The sequence below is a fragment of the Pholis gunnellus genome, assembly GCF_910591455.1.
Source record: "Pholis gunnellus genome assembly, chromosome: 20".
Classification (NCBI taxonomy): domain Eukaryota; kingdom Metazoa; phylum Chordata; class Actinopteri; order Perciformes; family Pholidae; genus Pholis; species Pholis gunnellus.
In genome coordinates, this window is record NC_136547.1 from 14,522,053 (window position 1) to 14,547,616 (window position 25,564).

The following is a 25,564-nucleotide window of genomic DNA, read 5'->3' on the forward strand; positions in this document are numbered from 1 at the left end:
TCAACACCTTCCAGCTTGTATTGATTCACAGTAACAAAAACTCACATTTGAATGCTGGCCCACAAAGCTCCCATCATTTACAGTTTTATTGAAAAAGACTGAAATCTTCAACAGTGCGTACATGCTTTTAGATACAGACAAAAGCTGAATCTCTTGGAATGAACAAACTCAAAGATGATTGAACATAGCAACTCAGTAACCGCATTCCCTCCCTTCACCTTCCTAGAGACTTTCCCCTCACGCTCTGCCCGAGCATGTTGAAGAGTTCTTAAGATAATCACCCAAAGAGATATTCTCAAAGTTCATCTCTCTTCTGTGATAGCTTTGTGCTATGCTTCTCCAAGAACGTGCTGAAGCCCTCCACTGTTCTCTCTGCACCTTCAAATTTGATGGGGTTCTGCTTACTGTCGCTCGGGGCAAAGTATATCGTAGGGAAGCCTTCCGTTTTGTAGCTCTCGTTTGGCACATCGTTGGCTGAGGCATCCATCTTGGCGATCACCAGGTTCTTCTCCCCCTTGTACTTCTTGCCGAGAGCCAAATAGTCAGGCTCCAGTTTCTTACAGTGGCCGCACCAGGGAGCGTAAAACTCAATCAGGACATCCTTCTCTTTGTCCATGACGATCTCCTCAAAGGTCTTTCCTACCACAACTTTGACCGGCCCTTTGTTGTTCTTTGGCACTGGCTGGGATTTGATGATGGGTTTGAGCTTTCCTGAGGACATGACAGAAATTCACAACGTTCAGAAAGTGTCATTGAAGGTTTTTAAAACATGCTGAAATTACATTCAAAATTCACATAACACTAACCTTTCTTGAAAGCCATAACAAATTCTCTCAGTACGTCGGCGTCAAACTCCTCTGGCTCCATAGCAAACTTTTTGCCTTCATCGGCCAGAAGTCCCACATTGACTTCCTCTCCGCTGTCGCTCAGGCCCAGGCCCTTCAGCTCTTCTGCGTAGTCCTCCTCATCACCAATGACAAACGTGTATTCTGGGAAGTCCTTGGCCACCTCAAGCACCTTGGATCTCCAGAACTGCGTAGCTAAAAAGGGAAGGAAGAAGTATTAGTGTGTCACATAAAATGTCATAGTATACAGAAAAGGGTCAGTATACTATGTCGACAAAAGTAAGCCATCGTACCTTATCAAAAAAAAGTCAGTATAGTAGGTTGAAAAATGAAAGAAAAAGATAATTAGTATAGTCAGTGAAAAAAAAAGTCATAGAATAAAATGGATATTAAAAAAAAGGAATCATATTGAAAAAGGTTGTTGGGGAAAAAAAGTCACAAAAGAACCTATAGCATAATAAGAAAAGTCATCGTATAGCATGTCAAAAAGAGTTAGTGACGTAAAACTGAAAAAGTAATTAAAAAGCCCCAATAAAGTATGCCAAAAAAGTCAGTTTCGTATTTCAAAAAAGACTAAAGTTATAGTATAGCTTTTTTTTAAAGTCATGTCAAAAAAAATAAAAAATAAAACACTGTAAAACAAATATGATATAGTAATAATATATAGTATAGTATTTCAAACAAAAGTCTGTGTATAGTCAGAAAAATCAAAGTATAGTGTGAATTAAAGGTCAAGTATATTATGTTAAAAAAAAGCAACATAGTAAGTCAGAAAAAGGTCATAGTACATGAAAAAAACCAACATCATTATAGTATGTCAAAAAGGTCGTAAAAAAAGTAAGAAACTGCCATAATAGTTATTATGACATTACAGAAGAAAGTCGTAAAAAGTTTGTGTAGTATGTCGAAATAAAAACCCAGAAAAGAATTATAGCAAAATATATCAAAACGTTGTGGAAGAAAGGTCATAGCATGTCACAGAAGTCATAGTATAGTATATGGAAAAATACCTAGCATAGTATGTCAAAAATGTCATAGTTTAGTAAGAAACAAAAATCTATAGTATGCCAAAAGAAGTCATAGTAAAAGGTAATTAAAGAGTCATAGTATAGCATGTGGAATAAGCAGTTGCTAAAACTAATTGTGTAGCATGTGAGAAAAGTCATAGTATGTAAAAAAAAAGTGTCAATGTTTAATATTTCGAAAAAAAGAAAAAGTGCCCAGTTCCTAGTGTGTCAAATAAGGCATAGTATGTCATAACAAACGTCATTAAAGAGTCATAGTATAGTCTTTTGAAGTAGCCGGAAAAAAAGAAAATGGTAGTATGCTGAATAAAGTTGTAAAAAAAGTCATGTTATAGTATGTAAAAAAGTTAAAGCATAGTAAATCGGAATAAGTCATAAAAAGTCCTCTTATCATATGTCGAAAAAAATTTATAGTATATTGTCATAAAATTGCCTTAAAAAGTAAAAGTATTGTATGATATAAAAAAAAAAAAATTATAATTCAAAGTACAGCATGCCAAAAAGGACAGTGAAAGTCAATTTAACAACATCCCAGGTCAAACCCATCAACTAGGAGAAGCTCACCTTTCCTGTAGTCGAAGCTGAAGTCAACTCCATAGTACACGACCACCAGGGGTCTTTTGGTGTAGCGCTTGGCATCATTGCTTGGTTTTCTGTGGCCCACCAGAGGAATTTCATGTTTTTTGAAGAACTCCTGCACTTCTGACACCAACGTAGAGTCCTATGTGATAAATACATGAATGAGTCAAGACCTCAGAAGTGACTCTTTCAAAATAAATCAGGATCTAGAGTTGTTTTTTCTAAGTCTTAAACTTAAAGCGCTTGTCTGGTCAAATCTATTTCACACCAATACTAGAACTGAAAGAAGGCACAGTCATTTATGATCGAGTTTCATACCCAATGAAAAACACAACTAGAGAAAATGATCACACAGGAAGTACCTTTACTGCAAGTGTGTGCGACGCTGGCTCGTACTTGGAGCCGAACCTCTCAGGCTGAACTATGACAATCTGACCGGGCGAAGCGTTGAGCAGTTTGGCCACTTCGGAATTGAAGGCGTGACAGAAGGTGAAGTCTTCCCTCAGTGCATTACCTGCAGGAAAGACGGCAAAGAAAATATTAGCCACATGTTCATTTTAATGACCGTCACGCAGAGATATTAGAACTCTGACACCAAAGTTTCCTTCATAAAGCACAGAAATGATCTTCACCACTTGCTTTGAACACACCTCCAGGCTCATGGTACTTACAGGCCTCAACGTAGATCGCATAGGCTGCATCCTGCTCACTGGAGAACACGCCGACTATGACGGCGTCGTCGCCGTCCTTGATGAGCTCCTGCACCTGTTTTACTGCCTGGACCTGCTTGGAGGGAGGCCCTGCCTGCTCAGCCATGTAGTCAACAATGCCTGGAGGGAAAGAGCAGATCAACAGTGATGGATGAACTAGAAATAAAATGTGCTCTCAGGCCTGCATGCATAGAAACATGGAAAACCACGACGCGCGTTAGTGTCCAATAACGTCCACATACCGTGCTGCTCTCTGGGTCCGTTGTAGTCGAACACTTTGCCTTTCCTGAAGATCTTGATGGTGGGATAGCCCGAAACTTCAAAGCGCGTGGCTAACTCGCTCTCGATGGTGCCGTCCACCATGGCCAGAGGAATGGGAGGAGAGCGCTTGCTCAAGTCCTGGGCTGCCTTCTCGTACTGTGGAGCCAAACTCTTACAGTGTCCGCACCTGAAGGAGATTTAGAACAGGCAAATATTGACAAATGTTTTTTATAAGTCTTAACAGCGGCTATTAAAGCCAGTGAGTCAACAAAACTGACAATTACAGTGGTAACTAAACAATCTGTAGTTCATATATCTCCTGACTGACCATGGAGCATAGAACTCCACCAGGATGATGTCTGCGTTGTTAACGATCTCATCAAAGTTGTCCTTGGTCAGCACCAGCGTCGCCTTAGGGGGGGGCTTCCAGTCTGGCTGAGCCATCTCTTTCACCCGGGCCACAATAGCTGCAAAAAACATTTAACATAAAGACGACAGATTCCTTAAAAAAAAAAAAAAAAAAAAAAAAAAGGGGGGCATGTGTAGTTTGAAAGGGTGCAATGATGACTACATGAATTAAAATGTCCCTACCCGCCTCTGTTCTTGCTCCGTCGTAATCCACAGGTTCCCCATTTTTCATGATCTTGATGGTGGGATAGCCCGACACTTCGAACCTGCTCGCTATCTCATTGGCTACCGTTGCGTCCACTTTGGCCACAGGTATAGGAGGGTCGTTCTCCTTAAGAGTCTGGGCGATTTTTTCATACTCTGGGGCAAACTGTTTGCAGTGGCCACACCTGAAAATGATACAGAAAGAAGACACCAAAAATAAAAAGTCAAAGTTAGCAGCGATATGGAAAGCAAGTAACATCTTTGTGAATAGGGAATGTCCTGGAGGAATAACAGACTCACCATGGGGCATAAAACTCAACCAGCACTGTGTCTTTGCCTTCCATGAAGGTGTCATAATTGCCGTTGGTGAAAACCAGCACTCCGTTCTCTTCTTTCACCTCTGTGTCATCCTCTTCATCCTCCTCCTCCTCCTCTTCACTGTCTTCTTCTTCAGCATCTTTCTTCTCCTCTGCAACATCTCACAACAAACAAGGAAAAAAGGGACACGAACTGATTCCACGAGTACGAGCTTGGGCAGTGGTATTTCTATGGCTAGGGCAAAATAAACAAGACAGGTACGAGCATAACGAGTAGCAAGAAATAGCAGCATCCGGTTTGCACGTGAGGGTTACACCTTCACTGTCACAACACTGCACGTTACAACATGACGTGTGTGGCCGTCCTGATGACACTAATTAACGTTAGCTCACCTGTTCTGTTAGCTATCGTGCTAACAGAACTAGCAGAGTCGCTACAGTAACTTAGCTAGCTTAGTTTGCCGAACAATAACGCGCAGGAAACGCACAGCAACACCGCGACATTGCTTTACTTAAACAACATGCAGTTGCAATTAACGCGTAAAAAAAAGGCTCGGGACTTACCATCTTCACATCGACTCAGAGTTGCAAAATGTGCAACGCCGAGCAACACAATCAGCAGCAGAGCAACCTTCTTCATTGTCCAAAAATTGTGATGCGGTCCGTTGTTAAAGAAGTGCTTCTCACAAAGTATCCGGCTAAATAGATTAGCTAATAACGCTGATGAATATCATCAAAACACTGTGTCCGCTGGTCCGGATCAATACTGACGTGTGGCTGTAGACGCCTTTGGTTCGTGGCTTCATACAAACTAATCAGTGGCGACTTCAGGCACACCGCCTCCTCCGTCTGGAACTTGTCTGACTTGCCACGTTGTGATTGGTCCTCATTCTCCGCCTGTCCTCCAATCACAGTTCGCCACTCAATTATACGTTGGGTGATGCTATTGGATACTTGTATTGATCATTTCCCTCTTCTTTAGACCAGTCTTGGAAAACGTCCATGAAGGAAGTATGACTCAAACTAAAACTAGAAACTTTATTTCGTGCTAGATTACATGATCATTTGAGTGCAACTTTGAGAGAAGACACATTTTCCCCTCATATGATGCACAAACAATGAATATTCATCACAATTCAGTCTTCGAAGCCTAAAAGTCAACATTTTTGATATTTTTCTAGCAAGTCAGTATCTTAAAAAAACAATATATAGAGGATGTATCTTTAGATAATATCTTAGGACAACTTACAAGGTATTCTTATAAAAATGAATGACACAAAGGACTTCCATTGTTTGCAAAGAAATAGTGCTTTACAAAACCATGCGACTATAAAAATACATTTAGGAAAATACCTTTTGGATTAACAGGTTGCAACTACATTAAAGTAAAGAATTCCTTTATTTGGTGTACATCTCAATGATAAAATAGCTCACGGCTCTAAAGGAATCAGGACGGGCAAATGCAGAGAATCTAACTAAAATACATTTATTCATACATTTGTTTATGCATTACAAAGGTGTGTTTGTGTTTTGTAAACCATTCAACTCAACTCAATTACGAAGTCATGAACAACTAGTTTTTGCAACAAGTACTAAGTATCGAAATGCTTGCCCAATGCTTGTGTCCCATCCACAATTGTTATCTCCATAAGGACCCTACTGTTTATCTGACTTTACAGTCCCAGGCTCCTGGTGGACTAGAACTTCCACCAGCACCTCTGTATGTGTGGACTGTGCTTTACTTAAGCAGCACTTGTCATTTGTTTTAGTCCGTTCATTAACTTGCTCCTCCAGAACATCTTCTGTACAAACGCTGATGCGTGATGTTGGCTCAGGGAGGGAGAGGTAGTTTTGTGCCTTTAAATATGTCCGGAGCTCTCTGCTTTTTGGGTTTTCTTCGGCTATTGTTTCAGGCTGTTGTGAAGCATCCCATACCACAGCCCTGTCTGAGGAGGAGTGGTCTCCCCTTTGGCCTCTCTGCAGTATCTCCGGTTCAATCTTGGACCTGGTAATGCAGTCATACAGGAAAAACATCAACATTCTTCTTTCTTTTTGTGACACCTAATTTAAATATTTTCTGTTTACTGTGATTCATGATATTTAAATGTTGCGTAAGAATGTTGTTTTTACCTGAGCAGGTGAGATACTGGTAAGGTCTCTGCGTGGCCACTGACATCTGTGTAATCGTTCATCATCACCACTTCTCTTTTTCGCGTTCTTAAAAAGTCCTGTAACAGAATCATACTGTTCAAACATTGTTTCTGTTTCCAGAATACACCTTTTTTAAATAATGTACTGTATTGTATGTACAGTATATGGGTGCATGCATGTATGTATGTGTCTGTCTTTTTTTAATAACTTTGGTGTCGGGCTCACCTGTGCGTCCATGATGGAGGGCTCCTGTATGACAGGACTGTCCTCCTCGCTGTAGTGATGGGCTTTGGGGGGCAGAGTGGGGTGCAGACTGTTTGAGAGGGCATCGAGTCTGAACAATAGTTCATCCACTAAGCTTTCAAACTCTTCGAAGAAATAAGTCTGAAAAACCAGAGGGCAAAGTTAATGTAAACTCTACAAACATAAGTAGGTGGTGCAATGTGTGATATTTGAGTATAAGAGGCTACAGGATTTACAGGGAAAATAGTCTTAATTTTCAGAAACCCACAAAGTAGCATTGCCAGAAGCATGAGATATTAATCCTGACCTTGTCTCAGATTTTAACAGCAAGGTAATTTGACAATGAAATATATAAAATCTTTCACTTTCAACTTTCAAGTCTGCAAAATGTATTTTCTCAATAAAAGAATCTCAGTTTGATAGTTGACTTGACGCTTTTTCCTCACCTTCCCTTCCGCATGATTTTCAATCCATGCTCGTCTACGCTGCCCAATGAGCTCAGAGACCCTCCGTCTGATGTAGTCGGCTAATTCTGCTATGGTGAAGACATTCCCCCAGCTTTGAGATCTTTTAGCACTTCTGACCAATGAGGACACCACACCTATCACCTACGAGAAAGACAGATGGCTGTTCAAACACTCTGACTCTGACAGTTTCTACCACTGAGAATAAGTTGTGCAAAGACTTATTACATACAACAATTGCATGCATTCAGTCGCAATTTTTACAAAGTAAAATAACATTTATATTATATATTATATATGTACCACTGCTGTCCACACCACAGAGGACAGATAGAGAACTCCACGGTAAAGGAAATCCCGGCCAGAGTAGGGAAAGCCCCCAACGGCCCTGAGACCCCAGCAGTGACAGAGCAGGGTCTGAAGGGAGCGGGGCAGTGAGCTGAAGGCCCAGGATCTTTGTACGAACAGGAGATTCCCAACGCAGGCCAGCGCCACCATCAGAATGAGACCTGAAATCTAAAGAAAAGAAGATTGAGAACATTTTGGTCTTTTCTGTCTGTTTAGTGAGCCTGCGCTTTGTTACCGAATGTCCATTTTTAAATAATTACATCCTGACTTTTTAGTGAGAAATACCCAAATAAACAAGTCTTATTATGCTGCTTTAAGAGGGTGAAAATCGAGAAAAACATTGTCAGCATTTCATGTGTGGGTAGGACACAGAAAGAAACTGCATTAATGAGATTCACACAAATTGCCTGTATAATTTCCAGTCAATTTCCAAGTCCAACTGGACAGGAGTATATTAAAAGTTCTAATGACAATCAAGCAGTTGACGTTATCATTATGTTATCATTGCCAAAGGAAGGATGTCACACTGTAGTGCACATGAAAGCAAAACATGTGGAATACCACATTGAAGGTTTTATTATAGTTCCCTACAAACAGCACTCAATCTGACCAATACAGTCGAACATAACTTGATAACTATTTGTTAAAACAAAACTCCGACCGGTAACGATTGGAATGGAGACCTTTCCTAACTGGTGGTATTGCAACAGTGAGTTTACCGTCGGCCAGAAAAGGCTGGAGAGTGACCGGGTGAGGAGTGTAGCAGAGAATGCCAAGGTCCTGTTCACCCTCAACACAGTCACACACTTCATGTTGAGGAGGAGGAGCGTAATGCCACGCAGAGTACGAATATACTGCAGACACAAAATACGTCTTAATCATTGCTGTTCTCTTTAAAACCCACACTACAATCTCTATAGGGCTTCTCTACCAGTTAGTTGTATGTAATGTAATAGGTTTTGTCACATTTTAATTATGTTAAGTACTCAGAATTATCTCTTTAAAGATAAAATAAAGCAGGGTAGGCAGTGAACTGCTTTCTCAACATTAAATATTTGTTTTCCTGTCTCTTTCTTTCTCTCACTTGTTCCAAGGTAGCCAGGAGGCTGACATCAACATGTCCTCTGTGGTTGTGTCTCTGGAGCAGCTCCACAACCTCCAAGACAATGATCGAGTGATAGATGTAATAAACATAGTACACTAAAGATACCGTCAGCAAACTGACCTGCAAAACAGGGAGAGAGAGAAAGTGAGGTACGTTTCCAGAGAAGCAAAAGTATAATCAGGTACATTTCATACTCTACAGTTAAAACCATGCTGTGTGCTTTGACCTTTAAACTTCACAGGTATGTTGGTTTAAGAGCGACAGGTTACTCTACCCTTCAAGCTAGGTCATTGTGATCTTATTTGCATTGGTGTGTGGCCGAGTGTGTATGCATGACGGTGCAGGTTTCCATGCGTACCTTCAAGCAGTGTGTATGCAAGTCTTTAAATAATCGTTTTAATTATTATGTTGGTATTATTCATATTTTTGCCTGTGTGTGTTTATGCATATGTGTAAGACTTACCTCCAGACAGTTAAAAGGTGTCCTCCAGTATCTCATCAGGCCTTGCTGCCCGATAGCGTACGCTTGATTACAGAGTTGCAGAAGGGACAAGATCAGGAAGAGGAGCTGGAGAGGAGGAGGAAAATACATAAGGAACCTTAAAACCTTGCTTTATTTGTTAAAATTCTCACTACGCCCCGACAGCAATCAATAAATGAAATGCTCTGACTAAAAAATCTAAGTGAACAGTGTTAATCCAATGTTAGTGTCACTCGTTGTTTGTTTTTCCTTTAAAAAACTCAATCAACAATTTGTTGTGTATATTTGGATCTGTAGATTGTGCTTCTTCAGCTGCTTAGTGTCTTTATGATGGTGTTGAAGCCTAGTTGTTTTCACAGATAAAAAAGGTAATGTAGCATTTTACCTGGCACACCATGACAACATAGTCCCACACAGCAGGAGTGTGATACACTCTAACCGACCGGACTTTGGCAGAGGGCAGCAGAACGCCGGTGGGACTCTGCTCAGAGAGCAGGGTCACACTGGTGAACAAGTTGGCTGCAGGGCTAAACAAGGTGAATTGGACAGAAACAGTCTGTCTGCACAGCCAGCCACCTGAACGCAGGAGCTTCAGTTTGGACGCTGCATCAGACCTGCAGAGGAGGAGAGGACAACTGAATGACGGTGACAATATTACTGACATTAGAGTCGATTTGAACACAGATCACATTAGGAGAAACTCAAAGAATAATTTCTGTCGTGTGTCCGTTTCTTACTTCGTGTGGCCTAAACCAACTGTAGCACTTGGTCCCGAGTAGCAGCCCAGGTGACCACATGTCTTTGGAGGCGTTTGCATAGGTACTAAGACCTGAGTAGTCAGTGACACAGTCAGAACAAATCATAAATCAAATATAACACTTCTAGTAACTGTGACAAGACGGTAGCTTTAATAAACGCACTGTAGAATCATTAATTAATCTCTAAATGTAATAAATGCAAACCCTTGAATGGTATTGAGAGTCATCACTGGACTACTACAGTATATGTTTGAGAAACAGTGCACTCTACAGGGGGAGTTAGTGCAAAGCACAATGATGTCTTGAATGATGAGCTGGAATACCATGTGTCAGATTATTTGCTTGAAATTAAAGCAAAGTATTGCACTGGATCATTCAAGAAATATGTGGTTGCTTTGCTGTTATTTCACAAGAAAAATTGTATATTCTTTCGTTATTATGGAAAACTATTACCAATCTCTGTTTTCAATGTGTGAAAAATCTAAATAGTTTCCTTTTCAAACATTTTTTGGTAATCTAACATTTTTTGCCAGTAACTGAAGTTATGATTGCGCATACTTGTTAAAAATGTATTGTGAATGTAGGTTATATCAGTAGTATAATACAAGATGTAAAGGCATGTCTCCCTTTGTTACCTACCTGGCCCTGAAATGAGTTGGACGCCTCTGTCTTCCACAGGATTGGCTCTCCAATCAAGATGTGTGACTGTTGGTTTCATAATAATGAAATACAAATTAAGATCTTTACTTCAAAGGGACATTTCTTCAGTGGGTTGTAGAGACTTGCATTAATGGTGAAGGTCAATTATTTTCATATTTTCATTGTGCAGCGTTGGATGGATGAATCCTTTTCATTGTATTTTAGAAACGTTCATAGAGTAATGAATGACTGCAGAACTGTTGTAGCTTACCTCAGTTGTGGATGATGCATTCTTGTACAGTAAATTAAGGAGGCTGCTCTGTGCCCACTTCCACCAGTGCTCATGCTTTTGTATAGACATAAATGCATCATCATGGCCACTGTTGAAAGATAAAGCAGGATTTTTTTGAGTGTGTCAGACAGCAATAAGTACAAAGAAAGAGACAGCATGTGTGTGCATGTTACCTTCTAAACTGTTTTCTGACAGCTTTATTGAGGTGGTAATGCTCAGTGAATGAGGCCCCATAACTTATACACAGCATCAGGAGAAGCATGGAGCCACAGAGTGATAAATCCCTGGATGAAAAGAGGAGACAATTCCTGACACAGCTTTAAATCATTTACAAACGGGTGCACACATACACAAAAACACAGACACACCTGAGAGTGTGATGGATGAGTGTCTCTCTTCTTTTCTTCCCACAGCTTTTCCTCAGCTCTGCTGGAGTCGGTGGGCGCACAAGACGGAGGTACCGGGCTCGCTGACGAGCTCCAAGCAGCTGTTAACGAGAGATAATTCAATATATGTTTTGATAGAAACAAATAGACGAGAACAGAATAAAATAGAATAGTCTGGCTTCCACCTTTTCAAGGTATGAGCATCTCTCCTGTGGAAAGGCAGATGTCCCAAACTGCTCTGCTGGTTGCTTGTCTTTCTCAATCTCTCTTATACTGAAGAAGCTATGAAAGTCTGATCTTTTCCTGCGCCAAAAGGAAACAGTCACTGCCGCGGTAATAATCTGGAAAAGGGACATAACATGTACAGTGCAAAGAGTGAAATGTAGTTAAGAGTAATTTGCATTCATTTTCTATGTAATTCTAGTTTAGGATTAAGGTTTATATGTTTCTTTATGTGGAATACAGTTTGGAAAATGCTGGAATCATTTACCACGGCTGGCTGGATGAGGAAGATGCAAAACATCAGGGAGAAGAAAAGAGAGTGCATCCATAGCAGAACCTTGCTGCTGCTGAACCTGACACATGAAAACACACAGTTATACATAGTTTTGACCATGAGACATACAGTTATAACATATAGACATACATAATGTTTCAAAAAGTCAGTATTATTAATGCAAAAATGAAGCGTAATCCACACCACTGGCTTCACACTTGACCATTCATACATCTCCATAATCATCAATTTGATGCCATCACACATCTAATACCTCAATCCCAGCACTGCAGAAAGCACAAGGCAGGAGAGGGACAACAGCAGACACAGTGTCCAGGCCAGATAGTGAGACCGCTGAGACAGCGGTCTCAATCCTCTCCCTGTTAGCCGGTCGATGTTGTGTGCTGGCCACGCTGCCCGGTGATAGCAGTCTTCCTTAAAGCTGCAGTCCGATGAAAACTTCTCTTGATGATCTTCTTCCTTCTGAATAGCATGACGTACATCCCTCCTACCGGACAAAAGAGCTCTCTGGGTTCCAGGAAACCTGCTTTCACTTAAAAGATCTAACTCTTTTCCCCCAGGTGCTTGATCAACATTGTTCCGCTCAGCAATCAGCAACACATTTTGAAGCGTCGGCCCCTTGTAGTTCTTAACTTCAAGAGAATCCTCCTTTCTTGCGACTACATCTGATCGGATTGCAGGTTTATTACCTGTGTTTTTATTTTCCAGAATCGTAGTAGACACTGACAGCAGGTCTGTGCCCTACAAACACAAGAAGAAGGGGTCAGATGGGCATGGAAAATGTGCAAAAAAAGACAGAGACAGGGAAAGAGAGAGAGAAAAACAGAAAAAGATGTAACCTGGTATTTCTTCCTCCAGGTTTCCTGCGCCCACTGCTGAAGACTGCTCCAATAGAGATGGGGCTCGAATACACTGTCATTTAACGACTGGGCATCTGAGAGGAGACAAAATGATAAAACAAGGAAAAAGGATGTGAGGAGACAAGAAAAGAGAAGAAAATGCAAAAAGAGTAAATGAAAAACAATGATTAAAGCAGATTAATTATGTAAGATTGAAATTGACAGATGGTAATTTATTGCATACTGTAGGAAAAACATTTTGATGTGATGCAGGTGGGCATCATTTTCATGGTCCACTCCTAAGAAAGAGGAGAAATGCATTTAGGTACAAACCTCCAAAAGGGTCCTTTTCAGTCCGTCTCCCCTTCGTGTGTTGGACTACTGACCCCATCAGCCGGACCTCACGCAGTCGGAACAGGAAAGATATAATTGCTGCTGCAGGCAACGCTGCCGCCGCACTTAATACTCCTGTGGTCAGAGAAACAGCTGACAGATCTATAATGCCCACCTCGAATGGCACCTGCAAACAAGTGATCAGAAACAACAGCAATATGGAGAAGATGCTTTGAAACCGTCATGGCCAAGTTTCGAACTCTGAAGTTTAGTTTTGTTCTTTTAACCTACCCGATTATTCATTTGTGATATGATTACTGTGTTGACACATGCGTACCCCAACAGTAGCAGCAGGCTCACGCTAAGTCTCTGAGTGTGTGTAAACGAGTTAGGGCAGGGGCAGCTGTACAAAGACATCCAGATGTGGTAGTCGGCCAAGTAGTCAGACAGCTTGAGACACAACATCTGCAAGTACACAGGTGGAGATCCAGGACAACAGAAGAGATTAAAAGATGATTTTTTTTTTTTTTGTAACTGAGTGTTCAGATGTGTACCCGAGCGCTCTACCTTAGCAAAGCCTATCCCATGAGTGCAAACTCGCAGCATTCTCTCCACCCGGCCATCCGCTTTGTTCACAGCCAACCAGCACTGACCCACAAAGAGCCAAGCACGGCCTTTCACATGCCCTCGGCTCACCTGTATTAAAAGTAGACCCCCAAAAAGCATCCTGATGGTCAAAGTGAAAGTCCACACACAGAAGAAACAAACACATTGACAAACACTCAACAGGTGGACTTTACCTCGGATACCTCCACTTGTTTGAGGTACCAGTTGGGGGAGGGTCCTGAGTTGTCATGCCAGATGTGAACCCCCCACACTGGGCCCAGGCTGTCTGCTGCACTGTGGCGTCAGAGACAGAGAATACACTGAAGAGTAGTAGTAGTAGTGAAGTATTCTACAGTATTGCAGTAAATGTGTGGCGATCGGTGTATTGATTTTATGTGGAAAACTAAAAAAACGAACAGCTTATTTTTCGTCTTGTTGAAAGTAGGAGATATTTGGATTACCTTAATATAAAGGTGTCTTGAGAGTTCCTCCTGAACAGAGTGCATCCTGGGACTTGTACTTCTCTTGTCTGTGAGAGCCCATCTTCACCATTCAGCACTATGTAAACCTGATAAACATGTAGAAAAGGTTTCCCAAACACATTACGACAGGAAATGACTTTTAGGATATCTTAGTTCAATCCAAATCTGGAAAACCAACCCATACACACTTCAATAAAGATTGAACACTACAGTTTACAAGCCATTAATGTTGTTATTTTGAAAACATACATTAGAAAATAGCTCTTAAAAGAAAAAAACACAATTCAAACTACTGCAGTGTCCAAGGATGCTTGGGGGGTATTTTCATCTGTCTGCAATGGACGTGGGCTCAGGGTGAGAGTGGAGGAGTGACAGGGAACGTTATCACAGAGACAGACGGGGGAAAGCAGCAAGGAAGATTTTGAGATTTAGGGTCTCTACATCTGGGCCGAGCTGAAGGAGACATGGCCATCGAACAAAGGAGCATGATAGAGAAGCTGGAGTAAGAGAATACAGGTGACACACACATCCTCTATTTCTTGTGTATATATATATATATATATATATCTCAACATGCACTTTCAGGTGCAGTTGAAAGCAATGTGACAAATGCTGGTTGAAAGAAACAACAAACTATCTCACCTTTGCAGTCATGCAGGCTGCAGAGCAGAGACCAGTGTGGATTGTAACAGCATAGAGATACGGGTCACATGGAGAGTTGTCAGAAAGGTAGTGTACTCTCCGATTCGCCTCAGAGACAGCATCAGCTCTCTTACACGCCACCAAACCCGGGATGTACAGGCATACGCAGAGCACCAGCACACCCAGCACAGTCAGATCACTGGACACACTGAGGTGACAGAGAAGGAGGGAGAACAGAATGACCGAGTGAAGCAAATGTCTGCTTCTCAAATACGAAGAAAATCTACCAAAAAGTATGATGATGATTATTTTTCTATACTGGAACATGTGCTCCAACGTCAAAGGTCCACATTACTGCTGCAGTATTAGTAACCAAGAGATTTAGTTTTCTCTGGTTAAACACATCATCCAAGTCTGAGGAGGGTTGGGTGACCTTAGGAACGGGTCCAGATCGGTTGCGTCATGGCTGCTTTGGATCTGCTGCCGCACCACAGTCAGCGGCCTCAACTGGTGACAACTGAGACAAACACCAACAAGCAAGAAGTGATTACTTTATGTTAATCCTCAATTACTTCTAGCATGTGTGTGTGTGTGTGTTTCCCTCTGTGAAGGTCTTATGTCCTTAATCCCTGCCTTACCTGCAGTTGACTGCAGTAGCTGCGTCTGCTTGCTGTGTCCTGCAGCCGTACTGTGTCCAGGCCCCCTGGTGGCCGTCCCAGGACAAACACAGGCTGCGGTCCATTGTGAGACTGTAGGTGACCTGAGCACTGGGGTGCTTGTGTCTGGGTGTTTTCTCAAAATCAGCATTCAGCAGGGCCAGGTGACCAACCCCTGCAGCTAGAAATTTAAGAATTTTGGCAATTCAGTTTTTGTAAATGTAAAATAGTACAGAGAGTACATTAGAAATGGCAAAACATGTAGATATTAGATGGACGAATAGAGTACGATATGAACTTCAGCAGGAAATGGTACAGTTGTATTCTGAGACACTTACTAATCAACAAAAAAAACAGCAAATAGGCTTTTAACATAAGGATTATTAACATTGATTGGTCAATGTTAGTCAGTTATTAACTGCTAATTGTTTTATTGCGTCATTGTTTGTGTTCTGTGCTGTTTTCTGTGTATTTTCTTGTTGACTTTCGTGGGCCCTATCTAGGAGCAGCATTGCAAATTAGCTTAAGCTAGAATTCTGTGATATGTGGAATTGGCTAACGCTGTACACAGGTTACTATGAAAACAAATAAATACAAAGTCCTGCAATGAGAGGTCTTACTTAAATTACAAATTATGTGACACATACTTTTTTACGTTAGTTTAACATATTGCTAAAGCCCTATTTATTCTGTATCAAAACTGTATTTAAAACACAAAAAGCATTTTTGGGAATAATGAATTTGATTGATTCTCTTTCAAAACAATTGGTATTAAACCAGATGGAAACAGCAGGAGGAAAAGGAAATGTAACAAAAAGAATAATGAATCTATAATCAGCATCATTTGTTATGAGTGTTAGGTAGTGAATGACATTCCGATTGCTCTCTAATATGATCAGAACACCAGTAATTTAAAAGATGCAAAGACCAGGAGGGGGAGAAGGGACAGAGCTGATAACTGAAAGATGGACTCAAGACATTGCTTACCACTGAGGTAGGATGGGGGCAGAGTGAACCGCGTGGTGTTCCTCTCCCAGTGGTGAATCCTGTGCAGAAGGTGCATGCTGGGAGTCGGCCTCTCAAACATCCTGCCACAATAAAGACTCTTGGTTTGTTTTTTTGTCACATTCTTGCCTTCTACTCAAAAAACTCATCAAAAGTATCACATTGTGGTATTATGTTGCTCTAACTATAAAACCGAATGCAAGTCACCGTCTACCTGAAGAGCAGCATGATGGGAAACACCTTGTTGAGCGGCAGCGTGAACACCACGCTCAGCTGGATGGCCTGCTGCAAGTGCTCCTGGGTAATGTTGAAGGTGTGGTAGTTGACCTGGCTGCATAGGAGGACGTACTCGGGCACAGAGCTCTTCTGCGGAATGGAAGTGATCACATGGTCGCCCGCTCTCATTTAACAATGTGCTCTACTGCAGCGATACGGTGCAAATGGAGTCAACTTGTAGCAAACAGAAAAGAAGAGATAGTGTCATACGTTTCTTGGTGGTTGTTGCAGCTCGATGTTTATTGGCTGAACGAGCGAGCGAACCGGGATCTTTCTCTTCGTGCTGCACTTGTAAAGGCTGAGGTCAACCACTGGTCCACTCAGCTGGAAATCAGCAGAGGAAAATGAGAGCAATGTCTTGCTGTTTAATCAGTAAGTGTCATCATATCATGCCAGTCTCACCGATTCAGGGTAGTGGGCCCACGTGTAAGGGCTCTGGGTGAGCTCGGTCAGCACGCTGAGCACACACGGTCGATGCATTCTGCTTTCAGTCTCTCCACTGCGACGAACAAACAGAAGACGGATCAGGGAGTCGGGCATGTAGAAGGTGGTTGAGCCACTGCTGAGGACTATGGAGGTTTGGTTTAGGTAAGTGGCATATAAGGCGATAAGACCAGTGCTGACTCTGTGCTCATGGGCCTCATGGGACAAGATGTACTTCTGGAAAAAAAAAAAAGTTGAGGGATAAATGGAGGTACAAATATGAAAACATGGAAGTAGATATGAACAAGGACATGTTCTCTCTCACCAGCGTCAGGTCTGAAGCAGTCTGGAGAATATCAGCTGCGAGCTGCAGCGTCTGCTTTGTTGAAATCGGTAATCCTTGTTCCATGTAAATACCACCGGGTGAGTCCTGTATTTCATCATGGGGGTCTGACTCCAATGCCTGTGTAATGTCAGCACTGGTGGACATTTCAGGTGTGAAGTCATTACTAGTGAGAACAGCTTGCAGGCTGTGTGACAGCAGAGCCACCAGGGTGTTGAGTGTCTTTTGAGAGCACCAGATTAGAGCACTGGAAAAGTGTTCTGAGATGACCTGGACGTGGACGGTCACTCGTCTTGCACTCGCTAATGTCACCTAAACAGGATTGGGTGTTGCATGAGAAACAATTTTCATCTTTCAGCATGTATCCATCAGAGTCTCTTTGTCAATGAAAGTCAAACCCTTCCACCTACCTGACTTGTAACTTCTAAAAGGTTTTTCAGAATGCAGATGTTGTCCACCATTGATGCCTAGGATTAAATGTTAATAAAATGCTGTAAAAAGTTGGATACGTTTGTTGAACTGTGACTGTGAAAGAGGAATAAAGAGATAAAGAGTAGAGGATTGATTTGCTGAAATCAAAAAAGTGGTTCTATTAATCTTTGTGGTTTAGTGTAGGTCTGTGTGTGTACCTGTCCGCTGCTCTCAAGCTCACACACCGTGCAAATGAGCACGTTGCGCGTGCGTCTCTGAGCGTGTGTGTTGGCCTTAGTGTCTCGGCTGAGTCGGTTGAGAATGCTGGAGAGAAGACTGACGTAGTTACGAATCTCCACACTGTTTCCAAGTCGCACCAGAGCTGAGAGGTTCCTCAGACCTGACTCTGAACTGGAGAGAAAGAGATATTACTGACACAACCATATACTGTATGAATAGTGAGACAGTGACTTGTTAAGATGTACTGTAAAACTCTCGTGGCAACACAAAAGTTGATCTATGGTCTGCAAAAACTATTGTACCTCGTGGTGTAGTATATATACAAAGAATCCCTCTAACAATATCCTGCAACATAGACATAATAACCCTGACTTGATGTGATGGCATGGTGATTCTTACAGCTCAAGGTCAGGATCAAGATGGGAAGAAGAAGAGGCGTCTCTGAAGAAGCTTGGTTGGACTCGGACGGTGACAGGACAAGGTTTAGAGGGCGCCCCATTCATGCTGCTTTTGATCTCTGTGTAAATAGTTACTACAGGAACAACAATCAATCACTCAATTAATGGAAAAAGGGAATCTCTGCAATTAGTTTTCATGATAATGCATCCAAAAGGTATTATTCAGTGTCTGTGTGTATGAGTTTACCTTTGCGGTCATCATTGGGGTCGCCAGAAGGAAGGCTGAAGTAGTACTGGAAGTCTCTCCCCTTATACAGTGTCCTGGGAGGTCCGTCTCCTACACTGATACTGTACTCGTACAGTAAGTCCTTCAGCACACACACATAAACATGTGAGGGTTGGCATGCATGGAACAGTGCAAATAAATCAAAGCTGGAGTCAAAAGGTCGATACATTTGTTTGTCAAGGTGCAAAAACTGAGACTGAGCCAAGAATGAGTGAATTCTAATATCAAAAGAAAAAAATGGTTAATGCAGAGTCAAATTGGTCTTAATTCTTTTCTTTTTTTATAAGTAGTTATGAGAGTGTGTGTGTGAGTTTACTTTGAGACAGTAAATACCTCTTTCCCTGAGGTGCAGAAGATGCTGAAGTGTGTATATAACTCCCTCCCTCTGACTGGTTGCACCTGGCACATCACACCTTTTGGAGCAGGGTTGGTTTTTAAGAATAGCTGAGTCCGGCCCAGAAAACCATTGTGAGATTCTGAGTTGAAAATGTCAGCAATCACATTAGTTGTACATCACTCTTACAAGACAATCATAATAATTACAATATTATTATTAATAGATACAACCCTTAAAAATAGATCAAAATTAAAAAGCACTGCAGCAAATGTGAGGATAAGAAACTGTGGCTTCTGTGACAACACATTGCATTTTGGCAAAAATGTCCGTTGTTGTTGTGAAACTTACTGGCAGTTATCTCCAACATGTATCTACTCCCAGGAATCAGACTGAATGGTCTGAAGCTGAGGAAAGGGGAGGAAATGCCTGGAAAGATGGAAGGAGAGAGGAAGATGTCTAAAAACTGACATGGGTGGATAGAGAGAGGACATCTTTGTCTGTGAGTTTCCTGAATAATGTACCCGTGTAAGTGTAGGACTCAAAAAGGCCTCTGTCTACTGGGTGTCTGGGTAAATCGAGCAAAACTGGCTCCTGGATCACAACAGATGGTCTGGAATCCATCAGATTATTCCCTTCATCTTCATGTAATGCTGGATTATGAAACAAATCCTCTCCTGGACTGAAGCTCTCACCATCCACACCTGGGAATGACATGCATGTGATTAACACACAACCTCCCACACTCGGGATTATTAACAAAACGCAGAGCTGTACTTCACCTGTGGGTCTTCCTGCTGAAACCCCTGGGTCTCCTTCCTCTGCGCTCATCAAGGGAACATCATAATCTGAATCTGACATAGAATCAGCTTTAGTGCACAATAAATTGGGATAACTTGAGATGCTAAAAAGAATCTGCACAGACTGTGTACATGCACATATAAGAAGGTGCTAGCGTTGTGTTATGAAGAGAAAAATACATTCGGTAGTTGTTTCCTATTTCTCTGTTTAGCATCGTTTCTAGACACCATGGGCAGCTGTTTTCAGCAAAAAAGCTCTGATAAACCTGCTTTATGCTAACAGCACCAAACGGCAGACAAAGACAACAGCTAGCGTTAGCTGTTAAACATAGTGGAACATTTAACCGCTAAAGTATGAAGTACGCTATATCAACTTTATAAGTCAGTGTTGTGTTTACAGTTTGTTTCTGCTCCCCCCAAAGTGGCCAAAACATAATTGATGCAGGTTTTAGGACCCTAAACACCTGTTGTACACCTACACAGCTGTTTTCTATTATGCCTGATTATACACCTCCTCTCTGGACTGTGTGAGCCTGCGCAGACTTGTCTTGATTGACAGCTCCCTCACCCTCTAGTAGCTGTTTTGCACCTCTAAGGGCGGGACAATTAACACTTTGTCATTCTTAGTCGGATCTTTCACTTAATAAAACCAATACCACATTCTTGAAATACTCTGTGAACGCAAAAGTTAAATGTAAATATAGAAATTCTTATTTCATAATGATATATCAAATTATTTTATTATAATTATTGAAGCATTATTGTACAAATCACTTTAATGTTGGAGTTGGTATATGTGGAGCTAATTTAAATCACTTTATACAGTGCTGTGCTGGCCAGGTAGCTTGTGCATTTCCTCCGGGGAAATGTTTATGATTACTATGAATCTGCCAAGTAACTATATTACTTAAGCTATCACATGTAATGGTGTAGAAAGTATACTATACAAGTACGTCAGATTTGTCCTTAAGTACAGTACTTGAGTAAATGTACTTACCACCACTGATAGTTTGTTAATCATACATAATTCACTGCGTAGAACCACGTATAGCTTTCACCTTCGTAGAGGTCCAATCAACATTTTTTATCATTCTAAGACCAGATAAAATAATCATTTTGATTTGGACAGATTTTGTGTGGCTGCCAGATCTAAGAAGCTTCACAGCCAATATCTCTGCTCAGTTTTTTCTCACCTTGTTGACCTCCCGAGTCACCGATCTCCAGGACAGGAAAAGAAAACTCCCAGTCAGCAAAGGAGTCAGATTCAATTGGGAATGCACCCTGGCGAAAGTGGTCTGAATATAGGACGCCACTGTTGTCAAAGGCAAGTGACGGGTATTCAGTGGATGAGTACAAAGGCTTTGGAGGGTCAAACTCCCCCAGGGGGTGATAAAAGGGCCCTTCTCCTGGACACAAAGAGGGAAAGCTGTTAAATAATTCATAAACTATCCACTTTACTGTAACTATGACCTTGCACATTACTTCTTGCTGATCTACCCTATTGATGTTCATGTCTTATTAAATGTCTTTTTTTGTTTCATTGCAAACATGGTAAAAAATGACATATTCACACCTTTCTTCACATTTGATTCAAATGTATCTGCTGTGTAAGTAAATCTTTAATTCAAGTAAAAGCTTGCAGCACCATGGCAGTAACAGCTGCTTACCTGATCCCTCTGCTCTTTTGTCTACTAGAGAAGAGATAGGCGAGGGCTCGGGTTCTGTCAAATCTGATTGAGGAGGAGAAGAGGGAAGTGAACTGACATGGTGTTGATTTCTATTTCAGTATGCAGGTCTCCTCAAGATCTTTCTTTTACAGAGGTAACCACTTGGGAAGCACACGAGCCGGTCACATTTATTCACACACCAGCCATAGTTTCAGAGGCATTCTGGATCAGAACGACAGGATCGGAGGTATGGGTGTACTGTGAAGCACCTGTAGCAGGTGGGTGCTGGGTGGAAGTCCCAGGAGTCTGAGGGGAAGTGGCAGCACCCTCCATGATGGTAGACGGAGCACTGAGATCCACCGTGTAACAAAATGGGACTAGAACAGAAAAGAATAGAATTAAAGCGATTTTCTTTTCTTGAAAACGAAATAATGTACTGCACATGTCTAAATGCATTCGCCTTTTCTTTTACCTTCTATGACAGGCTTGGATGATGCATTGACCAGGTACAGGCTCCAGGTGTACTGGATGTATTTTGGAGAAATATCACAGCTTTCACACGAGGCGCTGACAGAGAAAGACTGATGCCAGTTCACCTGGTCTCCCCGGCACTGAGGGCAGGAAAGTGACACCTTCCTGGATTGGAAACATTCAGATACATGGCAACAGTCACAAGGTGTATCAAGGTACAGTCCACTGTTTAATGGTGGCAGATGTTTCTAAAATTGTATTTACTTCATAGCATCCACATGTCATCTGTTCTTAGTGATTTATTAATTGTTTATAACTCTCACCCGATCACATTTGGTGATACTGTGAGGAAGGTCTCTGATGAAGCTGAGCGCTCATCGCTGTGGACGGTGATCGAGAACTGGAACTGGTCAAAGTTGTGTTTTAGAGAACTAGCAGGAAATACAAGCACGGGGGATGAAGTGGGAACGTCGTGGAGGAAACAGGAGCTGGTAATGGAGCTGACTGGTTTACATGTCCAGCTGAAGCTGTAAAGCAAAAAGAAAAAATCAGAAACAGTGTTAAGATCGAATGCATATTTGAGTACCTTACAACCATGCATACATTACACTGTTTCTGTACCTGACTGGGTTCATGGGGAAGTCTGGGTCGCAAGATCTCTGCCCGTCCAGGGTGACCACGGTGTCGTTCCGGTTGTTAATGAAGATGTTGGTGCCGCCCTGGATGAAGGCAACAGGAGAGCTCGGTATCACCTGCACTGTAACGCTGTAGTTACTGTACACCACACTGCCGGCGACCTGAACCTGCGGAGCAAAGGCTATTGGAGTCTCAGTTCTGTCTATTCAGGAGCAGGACAACAAGACCCTGGTCCAGGTTTAAGGGTCAATGTGTGACAGTGTTTGTCCGCTACTTACCTTAGCTATGGCAGTATAAGTGTCATAGTGCAGGAGATGGCTGGGCAGTATGAGGCTCTGTCTGTGTGTGTCTACAAGAGGCAAAGGGAAGACTCGTCCTGCAGAGTCAAACAAGGTCCAGGTGTAGTGAAGGCCTCCTGAAATGTCACAGTCAACTTCCGTCTCATAGGTCACTCCCAGATGGATGACCTCATATCTTCGCACCTTGAAGAGAGAAGAGGAATAAGATGAGGGCGGCAATGTAATTACCTTTTTAGCTACTTTGCCATAGTAGAAGTCCTGCTGGTGAAATGTAACCTGTAGTTTTAGAGGCCCCATGTTTTTCACTGGTGGAGGCTGACAGTGCCGGTCCACAACAAAGATGTGACCGCTTAGAGAGGCAGAACTGACCAGGTTAGACACAGTTACTTCCACTCTGAACTCTCCTGTCCTGCAGAGAGTAAAAACACATAAACACTAAATGTACACAGGGGGAAAATACACATACATTTTATTTGCTTAACCTGGAGAGGAAATTCATGTTTTAAAGTATAAATTGGTCCATAACAAATAATCAGAAACTTTAGCTTGAGAGTTTAAAAATATGCGATAACGATATATCGGCCAATAGTCTTTTTTTCTCATAAACGCATTATATCTTCAATAACAGTGCTTCAAATTAGTATCATTTATCAATTGTGACAAAGATTTGTCCTGAAAGGAAAATGTTTCAGTTTTAAAATAAACTCTTCATTTGTCTCTGGTTACAATCTCTCAAGTGAAAAAACAATTCACCAAATGTGAATTAACCTAAGCTACCATAAAGCTAATTGAAAAATCTATAATGATAGTAAAACTCACCTGTGGAAGACGTGCCGCTCTGTGCTCTGTCCCAGCCTGGATGATCCGTCTCCAAAGCTCCAGAGGAAGGTGACGTCAGTCCCCACATTGACCCGGCAGCTCACCGTCACTGTTTGGTTCTGCAGGACAGAAGCCTGGTGGACCAGCCTGTTGAGCTTCACTGCTCTCTGGACTACCAGCGGGAACACATCGGAGGTAAGGGAGGTCCGGCCACTTGACATGACTACAACTACAGCATACCTACATTGAAGAAAGTGGGTTTAAGTGTTGTAAATACTAGCTCGTATGCTGGCAAAAATACTATCCGGGGAAAGATCTGTCTATGCCCTGTATTGAAACTATTTTGATTATTTTCTTGATTAAACTAGTAAAATGAGACTATGCACAAAAGACAAAGAAGCATGTACATCATATTTTGAAGACTTCATCTGTGTCTCATACCTGCCAGGTTTGTGGTATCTTTTGGAGACGGTTCTTGAGGTGGTTCTCTCTGATCTCGAGTCTCCAAAGTGCCAGAGGAGCTCCACCGGGTCTGGTACTCCAGCCATGGCCAGGAAAGTTATATCTGTATTTGTGGGATAAGCTTGCTTTGCTGCAGAAATCCGCACTGTTAGGGGACAAAACAAATATTCACATTGCAGCTCACACACATATATACATACATATATATATATATATATAATTTGTAATATATAATATATTACAAATGTAAACCATACTTTGGTGTTTTTATTTATACTAAATGAACCAAAACACTGACCACGAGGAAGATCTTAGGTAGATAATGAGAACGAATATGAAACACAATTTAAATCATACATTCGAAACTAAAAAGAAATCTAGTTCGAATTGAAATCAAACACTTTTACTAAGCTTGTTTGGAATATATGAAAGTGAATGTGATAATGATAGAAAAGAAACCAAAAAGAGATTAGAAGACAGCATCAGCATTCATGTACTTGATCATTTTGAAGCTTCCATTTTCTTTGACAGTGTTGAAAAAAATGCAAAAACCAAAGCCAGAAAATAATGATAAAACAATTCAGATAAACGCATGATACCCTAATTAAACTCTGAAACAATTATTACATTGAATAGTGAAACAAATTAAAAATATATTAATTTGTTTAAGAAATGTGTCACAATCACAGATTTAAATGTTTAAAAATTGATTAAATATTTTTTTTAAATCTCAGAAATGTACTTAATAATTACAAGCAAAGACAATGACGCTTATTTAAAAAAAAAAAGAAAGAAGCTTAATAGATGTTTGTACTGCTCAGTGGGTGTTCATTAAAACCCCTTTCTCACCATTGTCAGCCAGGTTGTGAACAGGACTCTGACTGGTCGGTGGTTGCCATGTTGGATTAACCCTAACTCGTGGTGACTGCTTCCTGTTCCCCTTAACACACACTCTCACGCTTATGTTCTGAGAAGACACTTGATTCTCAGCTTGAAGCTCAACCACAGCTGTCCCGGTGTGGTCGAAAAGCAAAACCACCATTGCCTCCTCTCCTGTAGTGTAACTGCTGTTTCTGTGCAGCAACCTTGCATTCACCAGCAGAGACACGGTCACATTTGACCCTGCTGTGACGCTAAATGAAACTGGGTGTTTTCGATTAGCTGCGATCACGCTGGGAACATTCAATAATAACTCTCCAACTGGATCTTGAACGAGGATGTGTGTGCAGAATGAGGCCCAGCTGATTGGGTTAAAGGCCTCAACTGCCACTTTATAACGGCCTGCTATTGTAAGAGACACATTTACGTTCCACTCTTCAGTTCTCCTGCTCATCCCAGTATTATTATCCAAACTGAAAGTCCAAATAACTCTCGACCCCATTCGGCTAACGGGGCCGACAACC

The 25,564-nt window shown here is 41.6% G+C and overlaps 2 protein-coding genes across 2 annotated transcripts; both read right to left on the reverse strand.

Annotated features, from left to right (window-relative positions):
- Nucleotides 1–68: 68 nt before the first annotated feature.
- pdia4 (protein disulfide isomerase family A, member 4) lies at nt 69–5,158 on the reverse strand. The gene is made up of 10 exons (XM_079181644.1): nt 4,914–5,158; nt 4,333–4,510; nt 4,012–4,217; nt 3,749–3,887; nt 3,402–3,607; nt 3,121–3,279; nt 2,812–2,963; nt 2,435–2,591; nt 807–1,040; nt 69–711 (listed from the first exon to the last, which is right to left on the reverse strand). The coding sequence occupies exons 1-10, from the start codon at nt 4,987–4,989 to the stop codon at nt 296–298; spliced, it is 1,923 nt and encodes a 640-aa protein (XP_079037770.1). The 5' UTR covers nt 4,990–5,158; the 3' UTR covers nt 69–295.
- A 1,184-nt stretch (nt 5,159–6,342) lies between these two features.
- Nucleotides 6,343–25,203, reverse strand: pkd1l1 (polycystin 1 like 1, transient receptor potential channel interacting; the record flags this gene model as incomplete). Its single annotated transcript, XM_079181155.1, has 49 exons — nt 6,343–6,354; nt 6,726–6,884; nt 7,190–7,351; nt 7,511–7,723; nt 8,275–8,409; nt 8,640–8,780; nt 9,124–9,228; nt 9,527–9,755; nt 9,879–9,970; nt 10,539–10,604; nt 10,810–10,918; nt 11,004–11,114; nt 11,199–11,317; nt 11,402–11,557; nt 11,707–11,791; nt 11,987–12,474; nt 12,573–12,667; nt 12,906–13,092; nt 13,197–13,370; nt 13,473–13,601; nt 13,706–13,805; nt 13,973–14,079; nt 14,636–14,843; nt 15,069–15,152; nt 15,274–15,472; nt 16,279–16,379; nt 16,511–16,662; nt 16,783–16,933; nt 16,997–17,232; nt 17,321–17,650; nt 17,749–17,805; nt 17,968–18,160; nt 18,389–18,521; nt 18,635–18,755; nt 19,007–19,149; nt 19,359–19,436; nt 19,532–19,711; nt 19,790–19,861; nt 21,001–21,213; nt 21,475–21,537; nt 21,675–21,851; nt 21,947–22,110; nt 22,269–22,472; nt 22,567–22,748; nt 22,860–23,063; nt 23,109–23,289; nt 23,700–23,939; nt 24,141–24,306; nt 25,011–25,203. The coding sequence occupies 49 exons, from the start codon at nt 25,201–25,203 to the stop codon at nt 6,343–6,345; spliced, it is 7,599 nt and encodes a 2,532-aa protein (XP_079037281.1).
- Between the last annotated feature and the right edge of the window lie 361 nt (nt 25,204–25,564).